Genomic DNA, 19,081 nt, shown 5'->3' with positions numbered 1-19,081 from the left:
ATATGAATAATGCCATCCTGACCAACATTCAAACCTTGAATGAAAGAGTGAGTTGTACCAGTCTGCCATGGAGAAAAGAGACTTCTGCTCAAAACATTATTGAAATCTTAGAGTAATTGATCCTCTTCTAATTAAAAATGGTGCTGTGCATTTTCACACTGCATTCTATCGAAAAATACATGAACAAAAAATTTAGCCCATATAGTAGATAACTTTTTTCCAGATCATTCAAAATCTTGACCTGGGATTCTGCTAATTTAATGGTACAAGGTAGTTTCTATAATTTTCTTGATATTTCACATTCTGTCAAAACTGTATAGTGACAAAAAATTATAGATTTTTTTTATTTTAAAAGTAACATTTTCTTTTCTTTATTTAAATTTTATGCTCATTTCCCCCTGTTTTTATGAATTTAGGCAGGAGGTGTTTACAGGATTTTTATAGCTAAATGCCCTTTCTTACACTAGCCTACTGGAGGTATATGAAAATTTTTTAGCTTTTGAAAGGATCAGCCTATCCATGATTTTAACCTGGAATATTCAAGATGAAAGTCGAATACCAATCTATCATAGATTAGCTTATTTATTGATTTAAACAAAAAATTGTTTTGTATAAAAATCTCTTTATTTGTAATAAGGTTAATTTTTATTTTTCTGTTTATCTGCATTGATTTTTTTTTTTTTTGTTAGTTGAGATTTTACTGAAAAAAGGAAACTTTTTGTTTTTATTTTTAATTTTGATTTTGTTTAATTCTGAAAAGCTCATCAAAATTAACAATGTCTTTATAATAGCTTTGTTTAGTGAATCATTGGTCTGTTTCTGAGTAATTTAATGTAGCCATTCAAACTCCTTTTTCGAACCTATATAATTAATTAAATGCTTATATAGCAACAAAAGGTCCCTGAATTCATAAACTTGAAAAAATTTAAATTTTTTATTAGTAAGCAAAGTTCTAAAGATCTCTATAAAACTGTTGAAAATAGTCTTTCATATGGAGATTTGAAAGCAGCATTCATTTTTTTATCTTTATATGTTCATTGACAAGCACAGTTATTATCAATTGGACTTGGTTGGATCATTTTATTTGCATTTTTATTGTAGAAGTAAATTTCATGCTTTCTTTTTTGCTGTATTTATAAAAATTAAGCATGGTTCTACCAAATGTGTTTATATAACAGTAATTTGACTATTTTCCAATACAGTCTACTTTTTTATATGTATGTTATGAAGATGTTTTAAAACAAATAATATCAACCAGTTGTTATTATTTATATTATATTACTATTATTATATCATATTCTAATTCATTTAATTCTTTTCAGGATGTAGTCAGTCATCAGATAGTGTCATTTCCACCACCAAAACCAGAGGAACTTACATTGGAACCATTCCCATTTAAAACAGAACCTACAAGACCTGCAAAACGAAGCGTTGGACCTCCACCACCAAGTCCTTCAAAATTTGTAAAAGGTGAATTCCGAGAAAGTGATTATGAGAGTGATTATGAAGGAAGAATCCCTGTCATGTGGCGCCCGCATGAATCTGATACTGAGGATGTATCATTCAGACCTGTACATCCAGTCCTTTCTTCCCCATTAAGTCATAAATCAAAACAAACTGCACATTCACCTACACCACCAACTGTATTTGAAAGCCCTCCTCAAGTTACTGGATCGACCAGACCTAAATTTACACCGATTGAAAAACCTAAATCATCCAAAATTAAAATTAAAGAAACTGCCGAACAGTCTGTAGTTAAACCAAAAGCTGTTCCTGCTCAGAAATCACCACCGATCGAAAAGATTGTTGCAACACCGGCTTTAGGATTCAATTTAAAACCGGGTTCACCACCAAAAATGGATTATGCACCTCCACCTCCACATTTTAGTAGAATTCCAGGCGGTACTCAAATGGAAACATCGAATACAGTGAGTTTTGCCGAGGCCACTGAAAATAGTCGTAGAGTTGTAAATGTACAGCAGATGACAAGAGTTATTAAATTTGATGAATCGAAAACGAAAAAAACAAATACACGATATACATCATCCCAAAATAAATCACAAGAGAGCGATTACGAAAGTGATTACGATTCTTTGAAAATTAAAAAAACACACCAACCACTGCCATCACAACAATCTAGTCAAATTGAATATCAAACTGCTGAACAAAAACGATTACAGAGAGTAGAAGAGATGAGGAAACGATTCAGTGCAGTTGAACCCGCTGCCGTTGAGCCAGTTCTGACACCTGGGGAAACTCCACAGTTTGGGTTCACTGAACCAAAAATTCCAGCTGCTGCTGCAAGTGAGTGTTCATAAATTTATTATGTGCATGCTATTACATAGGACATGTTCCTTTTTAAAATTTTTAATTATTAATCAATGAATAAATAATTTTTCACAACAGAAAAAATTTTGTGTGAAAGTCAAATAAATGATTTTTACTTCATCTAAATGAAATTTTACCCTCACTGAAATGTAAATTATAATTGTCTTTAAGGAGAAAATAAGTAAGTATTAACAGTACTTCATTATATGTTTTAAAATATTTTTTTGAGTTTTCACAGTAAAATTCAGTATTTGTTTTATAACTTTAATTTTATTTTTGTCAAAATTTTTTATACCACAAAAATTTGAGGAGTGTTGTATAATCTCATATTGTACATAATAAACTCTACAATTTTTCACTTTTTCACTAATTTAGTACTAGATACAGTTATTATTGATACAGTATTGTTTATTAGCTGAAAAAAATATTACTATTAATTTAATTCATTGATAAGATTTTATGTTGGTATATGATAAATGTTATGAGAAAATTCTAAAATGATATCTTTAACTGTAGTCATATTGAAATAATTTGAAAAATTCCACCACCCACTTTTATACATTGTTTTTGGGTTTTAACTAGTAGCTAGATTTGCTATCAATTATGTAGCTCTTCTAAATAGAGAACATAAATATATTTTTACTAGATGAAAAATTATGTCTAGCTATTTAAACCTCTTTATTATGGCTTATATAACTGCAGTTTCTTCTCTCTTCTTTGTCTATTAATATACAAATGCATCCTTTAGTATTTTCTTCAATATCCACATTTCACTAGTATGTATGTAAAATTATTTGTTGTTACGTATGGATTATTGTATAAGTTGTTTTATCAAAAACTTTACTATGATCGTGAGATCATTTATATTGATTTTTTTTGTCTTCATTTGTTAGTCTCCTGTCCTCATCTGAAAGTATTTAAAATTAGTCAATAACAGAATTAAAGTAACATATCTCATTACTGTTACTTATATGTTTTTTTTTTTATTTCACATTACTTAATTATACAGTCATATATACTATAGTCATTAATTACAGGGGAAGTAATCATGAGAAACTTGTGATCACTGTCTAGACAGTATTTTAAAGAAACTACTGGTATATGAGTTGTCATACTATGTAACTAAACATAACACAATTTTCTCATGTAAGAAGATAACTATTTCTCCATGTTTACTGCAATTTCAGAATAATTTACGAATTTTAAAATTCACTTGTAAGTTGGTAAAAATTATCATTTTAAATATTGAATTTTAAAAGGCAGATAACATGAATTTTTTGTGAAGAATTATACCAAACATATTTTGGTTTTGCTAACTAAATAATATTTGTGGTTGGGATCATCAGATAAAAAGTTGAATCAATTTGTGGAAGCATTCTCCTACCAATATCTCAAGATCTAATGTGTCAGTGATAATGTCTAAAACTTCAGTCAAGTATTCTTAATTATGTAGATGCAAAATATTTGTGTAGTTACTTCTCAGGTATGATAACAGGATTATTTTATAGTAATGTTTTGTTTATGGAGTAATATGATTACAAGTTATAGATTTTAATGAATAATTTATTTCATATATGCTTAATTTATAAATTATTAATAAAGTAATTAAAATTTATACTGATTTTACTAATCTTTGCTTGAATTTTAAATTGTTTCATTAATATCATTTTATTTCTTACAGATATTGCCAACAGACATATGACAGAAATGACGCAGTCATTTAAATCCAAAGCTCAGCGATTTGCTTCTGATGTAATATCAGATGTTAAATCTGTTCCGAAACAAAATGGTGTCAGTACTGAAAAATCTCTTGCTTCCAAAGATGATCCACAGGCTTATAGAGAAGAGTCTAGATTATCAGAATATGGTAAATGGTTTTTTTTTTTTGTATACTTATCAATTATTTTAATTGGTTTGATTTGATTCTATATTTTTGGTTGTGTGCTGATTTTTTGATATCAAAGTATTAACTACATCCTTCATTCTCAGTATCTTTTTAATTTATTCCAATATTTAATTTCCTGCATAACTTCTACCCTTTGCATCTTCTGGTATTACGTTACCTAATCCTAAAAGCCATAAATAAGATTAAGTGTCATCAATTTCATTTTTTTATTACATAATCCTGCTTAAAACAATATTCACCTGTTTATAATTTTGCATTCTTTTTCACTTTAAATTTGTACAACCAGTATTGATAGTACAGTATCAACCATAATGGTTTATTTATTTATTCACTACTGTCTCAATGTTTATATATAAAAGCATTAAAACTACTTTAAAACTAATGTCTGTCATTTTAAAATTAATAAATAATATGAAAAAATCAAATAAATCCAAGTTAAAAACAATTAAAGTAGTTATTTGTGCATAAACTCTGAGTAAAAAACCCAAATAAAAATTTCTTTAAATATGTTGAAAATATTTTATCTATATTATTATACACTTGCATAATAGTATATTTATTTTATTTTTGTAAGGAATGTTAAATGCTTTTATTTTTTATAAAATGGGCAATTTTATCCATGCATGGTAGTATTCCTAAAACATTTTTATGGCAGACAGTTTCTTGATCTAAATTAAAAAAGTTTGGATATTTGTAAATGTATAACAAATGAGTGATAATGAGATTTCACCTACTTGTGCCATAATACGCATTTTTTTAAGTTTCAATTGAAGTTATATGTACTAATTTGGGATCCCAAGAAACTAAAAAAAAGAAATATCAAACTTGAGAGATTCTATCTGTATCATTCACATTTCTTTAAAAAAATATGTGTAATATGATGAAGATAAACTGGTGTGAAATAGTAGTAGAGGGCTCTACTGAAAGAATTTAATTACAGTAGTTTTGGTGGATAGATTATTTTCTTTTTGTAAACCAATTTGATGTGGGTTGGATAGATTATAAAATTGCAAAAAGATTAATAAAATATTAACTTATCTAGTTTTACTTGGTCTTAACCCTTTAAAAACCCTTTACTTTTTTTGAAGTCAGTTATTTGGCTGATTTGATGTTATTCTCATTCCTTTCATTTCAGTGCTAATATTTTAATGACAACATAATAATTATGACATCCTATATCCTCAGATAACTCACTTATGAATTCTAATCTCTGTATTGCTCTACAGTTTTACGTTTCACACATCCCTCCATTAATAAATTGGGTGTCTTATACATTATACCTTAAAAAGTGGGTGTCTTATATATTAGCCACCAAACTACTTTGTCTCTTTTCATGATTCTGTCACCTTTCTCTGCTCTTCTATTAGTTTTATAACATTTTTATTTTGTAGTTTATCAATTCATCTCATTTTCATCATCCATTAGCACTATATTTCAATATTACTATCTTTTCCTTTATGCTTCTATTATTCATGTTTTACTGCCATAGAGACTTATACCCATCTTGAAAGCGTAAAAAAAATCTTTCTAAATTTAAGATCTATATTTCATACTAGGAGACTTCTTTTCCATGTAAAAGCTTTCCTTGCTTTTACACATCTACTTTTTTATCTATATCTTATTTCATCTATTCTTTGTAATTGTACCCTTTAACAAGCAGAATTATGTAATTTCTGGTGTATCACATTTACCTATCTTAACATTTAATAAGTTAATTTTTTTCATTTTTCCTTGGAAAATTGTTTTTTTAATAATTTAGCATAGAAAGGACATAATCTGATACACAGTGTGTAATTTTTGTACAACTGTTACCAAAATTAAAGTAGTTTAAATTCAAGTATTTTCTTTTGTTAGCCAAACTATGATCTATAATACATTATGGAAATATAAGTAATCTTTAATACCACATGATTAATTAAGCGACACTAAATATAGGTTATATTAACTGTTGGAATGAATGAAAAATATTGCTGAGATTTTATCTGTTATAGAATGATTACAGTTTTTTTACGGTTAATTGCTAGATGAGATGGAAACTTGTGTGCAGAAATATATTATGGTCCTTGAGTAACATCTGAAAAATTCTAAATGTAACTGAGACTTGAATCTGGAATCTTTTGGATGGGAGATAGAGATGCTACTACTTTGCTATGGAGGTAGCAACTGTTGATAGTTTTATTCAAGTATCTATTGTTAAAATTTATTATTCTAGGGACAAGTATAAGTTCCAAATGGAAGTCTTAATATTTACAAATAAGTTCCTTTAAGTCATTAAAATTAATCTGCTTTGTACACAAATTTCCGTTTTGTATGTGACTTAATGGTATATTATGAATGAATAATAACTATAAAATTCAATTCTATTAAATTTAAAAATTGTAACAATTAGAAATCCTGTGATATTGATTTTAATATAAACTTTTATTTTTTTATTTATAGGAACAAAACATATCGACCCAGATACTGGTTTAATATATTTTAAATACGATTTTGGCTATGAATTTGGAGTTGTTTTACCAGGAGAAGGTGGTAAAACAACCAAAAGCATCAAGAAACAGATTGAAAGTAAATCAAAGAAAGAAGAAGGTAGTATAGAGGTACCAGTTATTCATGAAACAACTGGAAAGAGCCACAGTACATTGACTGATGATAAGAAATTATCATCTAGTGTAAAAAGTGTGAAATGGGAACAAACATCAGAAAGTGAAATGTCTGATATTGATGGTGATAATAGTAGAAGACGTCATCAACAGAATTTACCTCAACCATTACCACAACAAAAAGAACCTCATATTTATATACCTCATACACCTAGTCCACAATCTTTGTCACCAAGTGTTCATTCGTTACATTCATTATCTCCTTACCTGACACCTGGAATTGACTCAACAGGTTTTTATTAATATTTTACACAATGCTTCCTTCACTGATTATAAATATTTTTACATTCATAAATGATTCATACTTTTGAGATTTAAGGCAATGAAATAGAAAAATCTGTTTATTATTATTTTTAACTTTATTTATGTCTGACACTGATTTATGGAAGATATTAATATAGTTTTTACTACATCCTTTTTTCTGCTTTCAAAATAAAATTATTTTATTTAAACGATTAATTCACCAAAAAAGTTAAAAACCCATGCTACCATGAAATATTATGTTCTAAAATATAATTAATTATTTTTCAATTTATCTGTTTCATTTCTACAGCAAGAGTATGAATTTTTTCTTGCTTATTCAATCTTTAACTGTCGCTAATTTTTAGTTTATGCTACTTGTAAATAGCTTCTATTTCTTATTACGTATTTTACTATAAACTATATGTAAATATTTCATTCTTATAATAAATGGTACTCATTTTTATTTATTTCTGTATATATTGATTTGTCATCACTCCAACTTGTTAATTTAGTATCTTTATAAAGAATGTTTTGGTAGATTTTCTCTTTATTATTGCATCCCTTAAATACTTTTCAATCATGGTTTTTATTTTTCGTCTAATATATTTTATATTCAAGTATCTTAATCCACTGATGATTTGAATAGAATTTTGTTTTCTTATTAATATGTAGTTCAAATTTATTTTGTATTGGTTTATAACTAATAATGAATCTGTAGTGTTGTCCTTTAATTTCATTTTAGGTGTTTCTCTCTTAGTTTATTAGTATAATATTTTGTGTGTTATACTTAGGCATGTAACAATATTTTGGTTGCATATTTACGCATGCTACATATATTTTTTTGAAGAAAATATTCATGTTTTTTTTGGACTGCATTTTTCATTCATTTTTAGATGCTGAACAGTTGTAGTTGAGATTCATTTAAAAAAATATTCATTCTTGCATGTATCATCTTCTGTTTAGGTTTAGTTTATTTAATCTTTCCATTGCTGAAAAATTTTTAGAATTAAATATAATTTATATGTTTATTTTTTGTATATAAAACTTTCTTGAATTCATAAAAAAGATACCATATGGTAATTCATGGTTCACATTGGGGATCAAAGTCATGGTAACTTTCTTATCTGCCATCGTGAACATGCAGTTATATGTGGTTGTACTTCATCTTCTCCCCTAATTTAAAATATCTTCCTTGCTGATTATTATTATTATTTATTTATTTTTTTGTAAGTTATGTCCAGTCTTTATTTAAATATTTTAATATTATCTATTACCTTAATTTTTAAAACTGTCTGTGATGAATTTCCAATATTTTTACTGAATGGAAATGATTGATATTTTAAAACTAATTATTATCATTAGTTATCTTTTATATTTCTTTTAATAACTTCTTACAATTTGCTAATGAATGAAATTTTGGTTTTAGTTTAGCTCTAGAAAGAATTAAAAATATATATTGAGGATAATGTATTTTAGTTAAAAATAGTTATTTCAAACTAATAGAATTAAATAAATTATTTACTATCTGTAAATCAATAATTAAAAGTTTTTAATTTATAAGAATTAACATGTAGCATATTATAACAAGCAATATACTAGAAAAAATGGGGGGAAATGGTTCAGCAAAATTAAAAAAAAATGTTTTGTAATTTTTGTTGTTTTGTACATGAAAATAATATAGAATTATATATAAAATTTAAACATAAATCAACTAATAAAAAAAAAACAAAAAAAAAAAAACAATTTGTGGTTCTTTGAAAGCAAGAAAATGCAGGCTGAAAATTCCACAAAAAAATAAAATGTTCTCGTAACTCAAAATGATAAGTGCAGCAAGACAATGACAATGACAATGACAATGTGACATTTCACCTTATGAAATGTTAAAATATAATACAGAGCTACAAGTAATGTGCTAACCCCCCACCAGTGATGATAAAACAGATGGTATACAACCACACTTCTGAATTTTGGGATCATGGTGCATTTAACAGGGGCTATGCACTTTGCATTATCAAAAGCAAAAGTGTTAATGAATGAATGGCAGTTTTGTATTAATTCATTATAATAATTGTATGTATTTTGTTTAATAATATGATTTTAAAACATATATGGTTATAAAAAATTCCTCATTCAAAAATAGAATAAATCAAATGATATATAATGTAATTAGCACAGCTTATGTTGTTTCTGAAAGTAATAATTAATATTCAGTTGTATAATAATTGTATTAAATGATATCGGATAAAAAATTCTATAGTGATCTACTCAAGAAGTCTTTATTAGTGGTATTAATGTAATATAAACAAGTTTAGTTTTCCAAATAATTTGTAAGTTGATTTTTGAAAATATATTATTTTGTTATACTGTGTGGAATATTTGATACTTCCACTACAGAATCCCCCATGTTTTCATTTAAAAGAGATCTGAAAGGTGAAACTAATCTATTTGTCAAAAGCTAAAAAATAAATTATTTTCTAAACATCAATAACATATGTGTAACAACTATTCAGTATCAATTGGCCTCTCCAAGACTTTTAAACAAAACATTATCTTTCAGCAGTTGTTCCAAATATTATTTACAGCATTCTTATGAATAACAGTGCTTTCCTCATTTTTCATTCAGAGTTTCAGAGTTCTTGAAAACTAATTCAAAACTTACATTTATAATTAAGTTCATAAAAACTTCCTCCATTTTAGTGGACTACTTAATTTTCACTTTCCACTGTCAGATGCAATAATGTCAATATTGTTTATTGATTTCCTGTTGTTCATTTATTCCTCCAGTGCAATATAAATTCTTACAATGAAGCCATGTTTGATAAACCACTTCCCATTCAAGAATGTAGTTAGGAATAAAGAATGGTGGTATGGTTTCATTTTACGATAATTTTTAGTACCATGGTGACTGTAGTAGTGAAATGTGAGTAATAGGGAATGAAGAAAAAAGAAAGTTTTAATTGTTTGATAAAAGGATGGTAAAGATAGAGTGATATGATAAAGTGACAAGTTATGAGAACAGGAGACTAAAAGAGATTTTGGAATAATTTAACAAAAAGGAGAAATTAATTATTTGAAAATTTACTAAGATATTAATATAATATGGGAAAATTAATAATGAAAGGGCTAAGTTGAAGGTAGGAGATCCTTCTGGAGACAAAGTTTAAAATAAATTAAATTAGAGAATTAGAATTGTAAGGGATTAATCTGTAGCTTTTTGTGAAGTCCTAAGACTGAAAACAGAATCCTTAGACAAGAGTTTCACAGACATAAAGCCTAATAAAGAAGCAGCTGTCCTGCCAGATACTGGAAAGTACCGACATGACACATACATGGTGATTGCTGACCCATTTTCTACATACATCATCTAGGAAGAAGGAATAAAAAGTATATAAACAGAACGGAAAAAGAAGAGACAGCCAGGCTTGTAGAAGGTCTGCTTCTTTTCAGAGTATTATAAAAAGTATTATCTGTTTAGACTAATCAATCATCACAGTGTTTAATTATGTAGATATGAGATTCAGTTCATAGTAGTTATTTGGAAATTATTAACGTTTTGAAATAGATAAAAAATGTTGCTATAGTTGTTTATCTAAAATGTTTTTGTTATCTAATTTTTATTTAAAAAAATTAATTGACCATTCTTGTTTTTAGCCTCACCTGGTAGTTCAGTTGGACCAGCTAGTGGTTTCAGTCCTGCTGGGTTAGGTGGTTCTGTACCTTCTAACACAACTCCTCCTGTTGTCAATGCTTCTAAAACACCTGAACATTCCCGTAAAGCTCCCATATTTATCACTGTAAGTTAATGTTTTCTTAATATATTATTATTGGATTAATCTATTGTAGTTTTAAGTTATTTTTAATTTAAAGAACTAAATTGTTAAAAATTTAGTATTTTTATGGGTAATAAATATGTATGTAGTTCTACTAAAAATGTTGAGTTTTTTATTACATATGTTGTTATATTACAGAGAACCCAGTCAATCTAATATGCTAGTAATGTTAGCTAATGGATGAAAATGTCTCAACATATGTTTGCTAATTATTGAAGTCTGTCACAAGAACTGACAGTTTTTAAAAATGTCTTATTTAACATTCTTACACAATCTTGTGCATGTAGAAGAAACTGTATTATTTAATTACTCAAATAATAAAGACCAATTTTATTTTCTGTGTGACTTAGTGACTAATTTAAGCAGTCCAAAAATTATTTTATTTGCGACCAAAAATATTATTTAATAGCATTTTAATAGCCTATAATGGTTTAATTTTTATATTGTGATACTTTTTTATGTAAGTAATTTTGATTGATTAAAAAAAAATATGAAGGAACATTTTTCAAAACTAATTATTTCTTGTGATTTAAGGAGTTCACACCATGTTTAATTTTTTTAAAAACTTTTTTCTTCTTTACTAATGACCCCTTGCTACTCTGCAGTGTTATTATTACAAAGTAATGTTATATATTTTTTAAAAAATCAGCTAAAAACCTATTCCATTTACAACACATCTCACTCCCAACCCTCTTGTTTTTCTCTTTTCTTTTCTACCACAGGTGAAGTACATGCTCAAAACCTACTTCCAGTCCATCCAGACATTCTACTGGACAGATCAGGCTGATTTTTTATTTTTTTATTTTGTTCAGAATGGCCCACAAGTATGTCTTCAAACATTGACGGTCCTTTAAAGTGATTTTCCTATGAGTAATAACCTTGGAAAGTTCCTCAGTTATGAAAAAAAGAGGTTTTCTCAGAGCATTTCCTCTCCATCCAGTAGAATGCCTGGACAGACTGGAAATAGGTTTTCACCCAATTTTTTTATTATATAAGATTATTTTACAAAAAGGAAAACCTACATAAAAAATAAGATAGTTATAATTATATAGATGATTATACAGTTGTTAGTAGATTGAGTATGCCACTTTTAAAAAAAATTAAAAATAGCAAATCCATATTTAAGAATACAGTACTATCATAAAATATATTACTTGATATAATTGCTCTTACATGTAAGAAAAAATATTTTATAGAATTATACCTATGATTTTGTTGATGATATTGATTTGTGGTGTTTTACTGTAGAACTCTTATAGATTAATTATTCAAACTAGAAAGTGGTAATTAGCTTGTAAAGAATCTGTTCTAATAATAACTAACAATTGTTCATTTTCAAATTATTCTTGCTAATTTTTAAATTTGAAATGGCATTTCTGGGGGATTTTCTTAGTAACTGCATGTACGGATACAGATGAAAATTTATTCAATATTTGTTGAACAGAAATAAGTCTCTTTTCAATTATTTCTGTTTTTTTTTACATTTGATTTTTTTAGACAGTAGTTTCAAATGTTTTATATTTTTTAAAATCAGTGAAATACATATTTTGCTCATCAGCACTTAAGTAAAACACTCTTAAAATTATGTTCTCACTGCTAAATGACAATAAATTTTTCAGCTGCACTAACTTTATTGTCTCCATTTACCTTTATATATTTTATTTTATTTATTATTTTTGAATATTTTTGTATCGTATTTTAAATAGGTTTTAGAAGGATGTTAAAGTTTTATAATATGAGAAATTATTAAAATATTTTAAAGCTGAGTAGCTATAAAAATTTTGTTTTTATATTTTTAAATTAATGTGACCTAAATTCTTTCCTTAAGTTATGTGGAAAATTTAATTTATGTTCATTTTCTATAACATTTTTTATTTAATTTTCAATGAAGATATTTTGTAAATAAATCATTTATATAATTACTATAAATCAGGAAGTAATCAGAAATTCAGTTTGTATTATGCATGGAGATTTAAAAAAAATTTTTTTTAGGGCAAAAACACTTTGTGTTACCAATGCCCAGGTAAGATATTTGTTTTACAAAAACTGGACAGGTAAAAGCTAATTAAGAACTAAAAACCCTAAAACGCAAAAATACATCTTCAAAGTAAAAAGTCTGTAACGCATGCTAAAAGCGAAATAACAACACTAAGATATATCACATTATATATCTCGAAAAGTAAAATCGCAGTCTGCATTACAGCAAATGGCATGAATATTTGAAAAACATTGCAGTAATTAGTATATTTGAATAAAACAGACAATTCTAAGAAATTGTAAAACAGAAGGTAGCAACACTTCAGATGTTGGTTAGAGAACACTGTATCAAACGTTTGATGATTTTGTTTGCACTTCAATACGAGCTACATAAGTGGAAATCATTTGATTCTTTCTGTGACAAAGGGATTGCTCACCACTTTTGACCAGCATACTTACCACAGGGCTTGAGCGAAAATCACCTGTAGCAAGATGGATGAATGAATGATGGATGGACATTCTACGAGCAGTAGATCAAGCAGATGAATAGGCTACACAGCTGTAGTCCAAGTGGGAACAGACTAGAGCTCGATAGAAGTTCAACATTCATACTTGATCAGAGCCCCATCATGTATTAGATAAAATTCTCAGCATTTCCAATATTTATAAACATTTTAACTTCAGCTCCTTTAAATGTGTTACTCACATTAGTCTTTGGTCAAACCACATTCCCAAAAATCTAACCCATGTGCATGCTTCAATTGCTTCACCATGTAAAAACACATCGAGGGTCAGTATCAAACCTCAAGCATAAAAATCAGAAGGTGAAACCTTTGCAAATGATTTCCCTTCTTCCTTACATTGTTAATTTTATATTTAGATCCATCATCACCAGACACATCTTCAACTGACAATGTTGGTCGAATTCTTTTTAAGCTTCCAGGTTTGTTGGTTTTTTCAAGTGGACCAACAACCATTAGGGGGAGAATATTTTGCGAGAGACATACAGTTTCCAAGAGTACTAGCGATATAATGGACCACTTCAGCATAGCACACATGTACTGGAGCTAGAACTAAATACCAGTGGGTTCGCCCAGGTGCCCAGAGGACATAATTCAAGATTCACTACATAAGCCCATCCATCCATCAGCAGGATAGCTTCCACCTTGGGCTTGGGTTACAGTTCTATGGGTTGCAACACCACCTAGTATAAATGAAAGAAGTAGTTTAGAATGTTGTGTAGCTCTGTAAGGGTATGTGTTGTAATTTGTATATGTATTGAAATATATTTCATACTTTTTTTTTATATCCTCAGTACTGAAAACTCCAAATTCAATATTGAAAAGGGTTTTTAAAGATTAAAAAATAGAACTTAAAGTTATTTAGATTGTCATTAAAAGTAACTCCAGATCAGAAATGGTTCAATTAATTAAATTTTCACTTCAGAATTTAAGCAATGGTTACAGCAACCAGAGTAATTTTTGTATAATAATTATTTTAAATTAACATTAAAGCATGTGAAAAATATTTTTTAAAGGTTCATTGTTCAATGTTAAGCTTCGTAATTTTATTTGTTTTAGCCGTTACGTGATATAGCAGTTATAAATGGACAGTCAGCTAGATTTGAATGTATAGTCCAGGCTGAACCATTACCAAATATTCTCTGGGCTAAGGATGGTCGCATTCTTCAGCCATCAGATCAGCATAATATACAGTTCCGAAATGGAGTTTGCCGATTAACAATGCCTCATGCTATGCCGTGTAAGATTAATTTGTTTAGTCTTTATTATTTATTTAGTGATTTTTTTTTATTATGTTCATATAATTATCAAGATATCTGTAAAAATAAATAAATAGAGTAAATTGGAATTATTTGATCTTTTCCTTTTCTGTGTAGATGATGCTGGAAAGTATACATGTACTGCTACCAATTTACTAGGCACTACAGAATCATCTGCTTCACTTCAAGTGTCAGGTGAGCGACGATCACTTCTATGAAAAAAATTGGACAAAAATTTAATTGATCTAAATTGTGTTTTTATGTGTTCCAAAGGTCATCATCAATATCACAGTAATTGATTGAAGGATGTCTTTAGTTCATATTCTTCATAAAAAAAGTTTGTCCATTAATTTAAATTTTCAGTCATACATTTAACTTTTATGTTAATTTATTTTCAGGTTTATTTCTAATTTCCTTTACTCAACTAAGTTTTTAAAACAATGTACATTTTTATTGTGTTAAAAAATATTAATTGTAATTTGACTGATAAATTGCATAGTTTTTTAATTTTAAACTGGGTTGTCGCTTATGGGTACGTTATGGTTTGTTGTTTGAATAGGTAATATATGTATGCTAAGTGAGTATATTGTAATTTGGTAAATAGTTGGCATGTATATTTAATCATTGTTCTGATTGGGTTATAAAAATTGTCTTGGTGATGGTCGTGAACTGGGTTATAAGTGGTTTAATGTATTCATATGCGATTATTTAAAAATATTAATTTTTTTAGTGTATTACTTTTTCTTATACTGTTTTTTTTTTTTTTTTAAATACATCTTCCTGCAAATGAAATGATTGTTATAACCACTGTGTTTTTCTGTGTTATTTTCACATGTACTGTTCAAGTAAAAAATCTATGTTTAAAGGTACCCAGTGTTGTGGTTTCTTACCAATCATTTTAACAGTTTCTCAGTGGAAAATTTGCCTTTAAAATAATATAAAGTACTTATATAGAAAACATTATTTATTCTGATTTTATATTTCTTGTAGGTTATTATGCATTTATTTTTTTCCCTGAATTCAAAAATCTGATGATAAAATTATCTCAAAAGTATTATTATAAATCAAATTTTATTTTATTATTATTATCATTGCATTTCTGTTGCTTTATTTAATTTATTACTTTTATGTATTTTTATTGTATTATATCTTATTTAATTTAATTTTATCTAGTTATTTATTTTTTTTAATAATATGTAAATCTTTTTTTCTTCGTTAAATTCTGTGTTGTTTATTCTCAAGTGCAATTATCATCCAGTATTGTTTTATTGTATTCTGAATTTTTAGCCATATATGACTTAGTAGAGTGTAGGTGCAAAAATATATTTTATGTTATTTATAAATTAAAATACATTTTAATATTATATTATATGATGTTGATTCAAGATAAAGCATGACATTTTTTCTATGGATTAACAATTGTTATTAATTTATTTTGTTTTTAAATTTTAATTGCATATTGAAATATCTCTATTAACATTTTATTTTATAGATTTCAGTAATACAATAAAATTTTATTCATTTTAGAGAATAATTATAATATTTTCAAATGTTTGAGAGTAATTTGATTTCCTTTAAAAAAATGAATTCAGATTTTTTCAAATTTAAGAAGTACTCATTATGTAAAATTACGAATGTATTCTATAATTTTATTTTCTTATGTAATTTTGAATGTTATATGTTACATCTTTTTTCTGTGGTGTACTTATGTTACTGTATTGTATAATATTAAAATAATTATAACAACAAATTGTACTTAATATAATTTATTTGGATTGGTGAAGGTATGCTCACTTATTTAAATAAAACTTATTTATTTGCGCTCTTTCTTTGACACGTTTAATTCTTTTGGGACTTTACATTTAACCTATCAAAGTTGCAATGATGATACAATTTTCACGTCACAATGTTTTTTTTATTAAATACAGCGGAGTTCTAATCATCAAAACTAAACAGGACTTGGATGATGAATAAAAAAAGAGACAAAAATGGTTCTTTATAGTAATAATGAGCAAATTTAATTAGTTCAATAAATTTTATATTTTATTCCTAGAACTCATACAAGTGATCAATTGATACTTATTACGTGCTGGAAATTTCCAGATATTTAGTGCAAGCTTTCCTGATTCAGGATTTATAGGTATCTGCGTACTTTCTAATTGTAATGAGTGAGCTTACAGGTTGTTATATCTTCATAGCTACTTACTCCATCAAGCAGTTTTTAGTATTAAAATATAACTACTCTGGCTAGGCCTTGAATTTTATCTCCTTCCTCAAGTGAGGAAGAAGTACTGAAAACATGAGGGACAAATATTGTCCATCAGACTAACTTTAATGTACTTTCATGCACGTTACAAAAGCAATACAATTTTGAAAAATAGTGATTGGTAAAAATGATTTTCAAAATAAGAAGGAGAATATTAAAAACATAATTTAGAAATTTATGATAAAAATGTGATATTGTGCATTGCAGTATGCTGAAAATAGAATAGTGTTTTTAAAACCGTTAAGCCTTACTGGGTATCAAACCTAGGATTTTTTGGATGAAAAGTTGAAATTCAATAGTAACATTTTTTCAGCAGGAAAAAACCAGTAGTCTCCACCATATTACTGTTAGTCAGTTTGAAATGATATTATCTCATGCAATTTTTACCCCATCTGTGTGACTTACTCTTTATAATTTTTCTTGCTAAATTTCTTTGCTGGTTAAGTGGCTTCATTTTAGTCATCATTTTTGAAGTTTGCCTGAGCTGATTTTGAGTTTCAGCTAAGCTGATTTTTGAGTTTACCTTACCATTTAGCAATTTTAATAATATCAATTATTTTCTTCATTTCAAAATTTTCAACAGTTAAATTTAATGCAGACACACACATACCACACTATGGATGCCTACTTCAAAAGTAGGTTTTCAAAAACGTCACACATAGCTTATAACAGCATGAATGAAATTGAATGTTAGGTAATCGGGACTGTATTGTATTAAAATCTTGAAATTTGTTTTAATGAATCAAATTTTTTTATTCATGCCTAAAGAGGTAATTAAAAATTTAACTATATCGTCAGATTGTTAAAGTATGATTTTGTGGTACTTATATTAAAAAACAGTCTGTGGAAAATAATGAGTCGTGCAATATTACATTTTTTTATGTTGAAAGGTTGGTATCATTGCAGCTTATTCTTTTAACCTTTCATCTCCATTTCCTAACTCTGGTGGTGGTAATATTTAGTGAATAAGACTTTTGTTCAAATGTTACTACCAAAATCTGGTAATGACTGTCACTACTTTAGAATTTCCCAGGTTATGCATTGATTGCCTAACCATAGTAAGATAACTTTAGAACAGTTAATATATTTAAGGCTTTACATGGTTCTCCTTCAGTGCAGTATGTAAAGTAGGTGTTTGATTAACTGACTGATTTTGGTTAACTGCATTGTAATTGTTCATAAGGGTAATTTTTTATGTATTTTTGATACATAAATTTTTGATACATAAATTTTTGATACATACACTTTTTTGATGTATGACAATTTTTTTTATTACATTTTATTATCATGCCAATTATATTAAGAAAATTATATTTATTTTTTTTAGTTTGGTTTATTTAAGTTTTTAAGAATTTAAGAAAAAGTAGTTTTTTAAATGTTAGAAATTTATGCTGTCTCTTCATGGACATAAATATTTTTGTTAGTAAAAATTTACCATATCTGTTTCTGAATGTAAAGGATGGAATGATTACAAAAAAAGTAATATCCATTACTATAAAAACAGTGAATCCCTTGTAATTTCATTTCCAAACTGACTTCCAGTTTGTTGGCTGTTGAAAATAAACCGAATCCCATAACAACACAGGCAAATTTGCAATAGCCTCCAGCTGTCTGTAATTTCTTTATACTTCCATTTACCATCCATTCCCTCTAATGCTGATAAAGCACAGTTGATTAAATATGAAACCCATGATTGTCTCTTTTACCAACTGTGAGACACATAGAATTGATTTTTTTACAAGGTGAAGTACAAAGAATGATGGAAATCCATAGATGAGATGTGACAGCCTGTCACACCAATCATGTAGTACAAACAGTACTGCATGATTGGTGTACAACAGTACACCACTGGTACACACCATTGGAGTACAACAGTACAACAATCATGTAGTACAAACAGTACTACATGATTGTTTTTTATAAGTTTTATGCATAGTTTGTACCAAAAAAATTGGTTACTATATCCAAAACTAAAAACATGACTATGGCGGTTTACACTCCTTGAGCACTACAAGAAAAGGGAATGAGTAACTAAACAGAATTGTACAAGTAATGAGACCTGGATGAAGTTTGTCAGTTTTAGAAATCAAG

General features: G+C 27.5%; 1 protein-coding gene across 3 annotated transcripts in view; it reads left to right on the top strand.

Annotated features, from left to right (window-relative positions):
• Positions 1 to 16,553, top strand: part of zormin — a 513,722-nt gene extending 497,169 nt beyond the window's left edge. For all 3 annotated transcript variants that reach the window (XM_075372750.1, XM_075372751.1, XM_075372752.1), the window contains 6 exons: positions 1,323 to 2,304; positions 4,010 to 4,195; positions 6,674 to 7,126; positions 10,789 to 10,931; positions 14,525 to 14,705; positions 14,842 to 16,553. In XM_075372750.1, the coding sequence (XP_075228865.1) occupies positions 1,323 to 2,304; positions 4,010 to 4,195; positions 6,674 to 7,126; positions 10,789 to 10,931; positions 14,525 to 14,705; positions 14,842 to 14,942 (2,046 nt within the window). In that variant the 3' untranslated portion in view covers positions 14,943 to 16,553. The remainder of the gene's footprint in view (positions 1 to 1,322; positions 2,305 to 4,009; positions 4,196 to 6,673; positions 7,127 to 10,788; positions 10,932 to 14,524; positions 14,706 to 14,841) is intronic.
• The last annotated feature ends 2,528 nt before the right edge of the window (positions 16,554 to 19,081 follow it).

Source organism: Lycorma delicatula, chromosome 8 (genome assembly GCF_047948215.1).
Source record: "Lycorma delicatula isolate Av1 chromosome 8, ASM4794821v1, whole genome shotgun sequence".
NCBI classification, from domain to species: Eukaryota; Metazoa; Arthropoda; class Insecta; order Hemiptera; family Fulgoridae; genus Lycorma; species Lycorma delicatula.
This window is presented reverse-complemented; position numbering and strand designations above follow the sequence as displayed.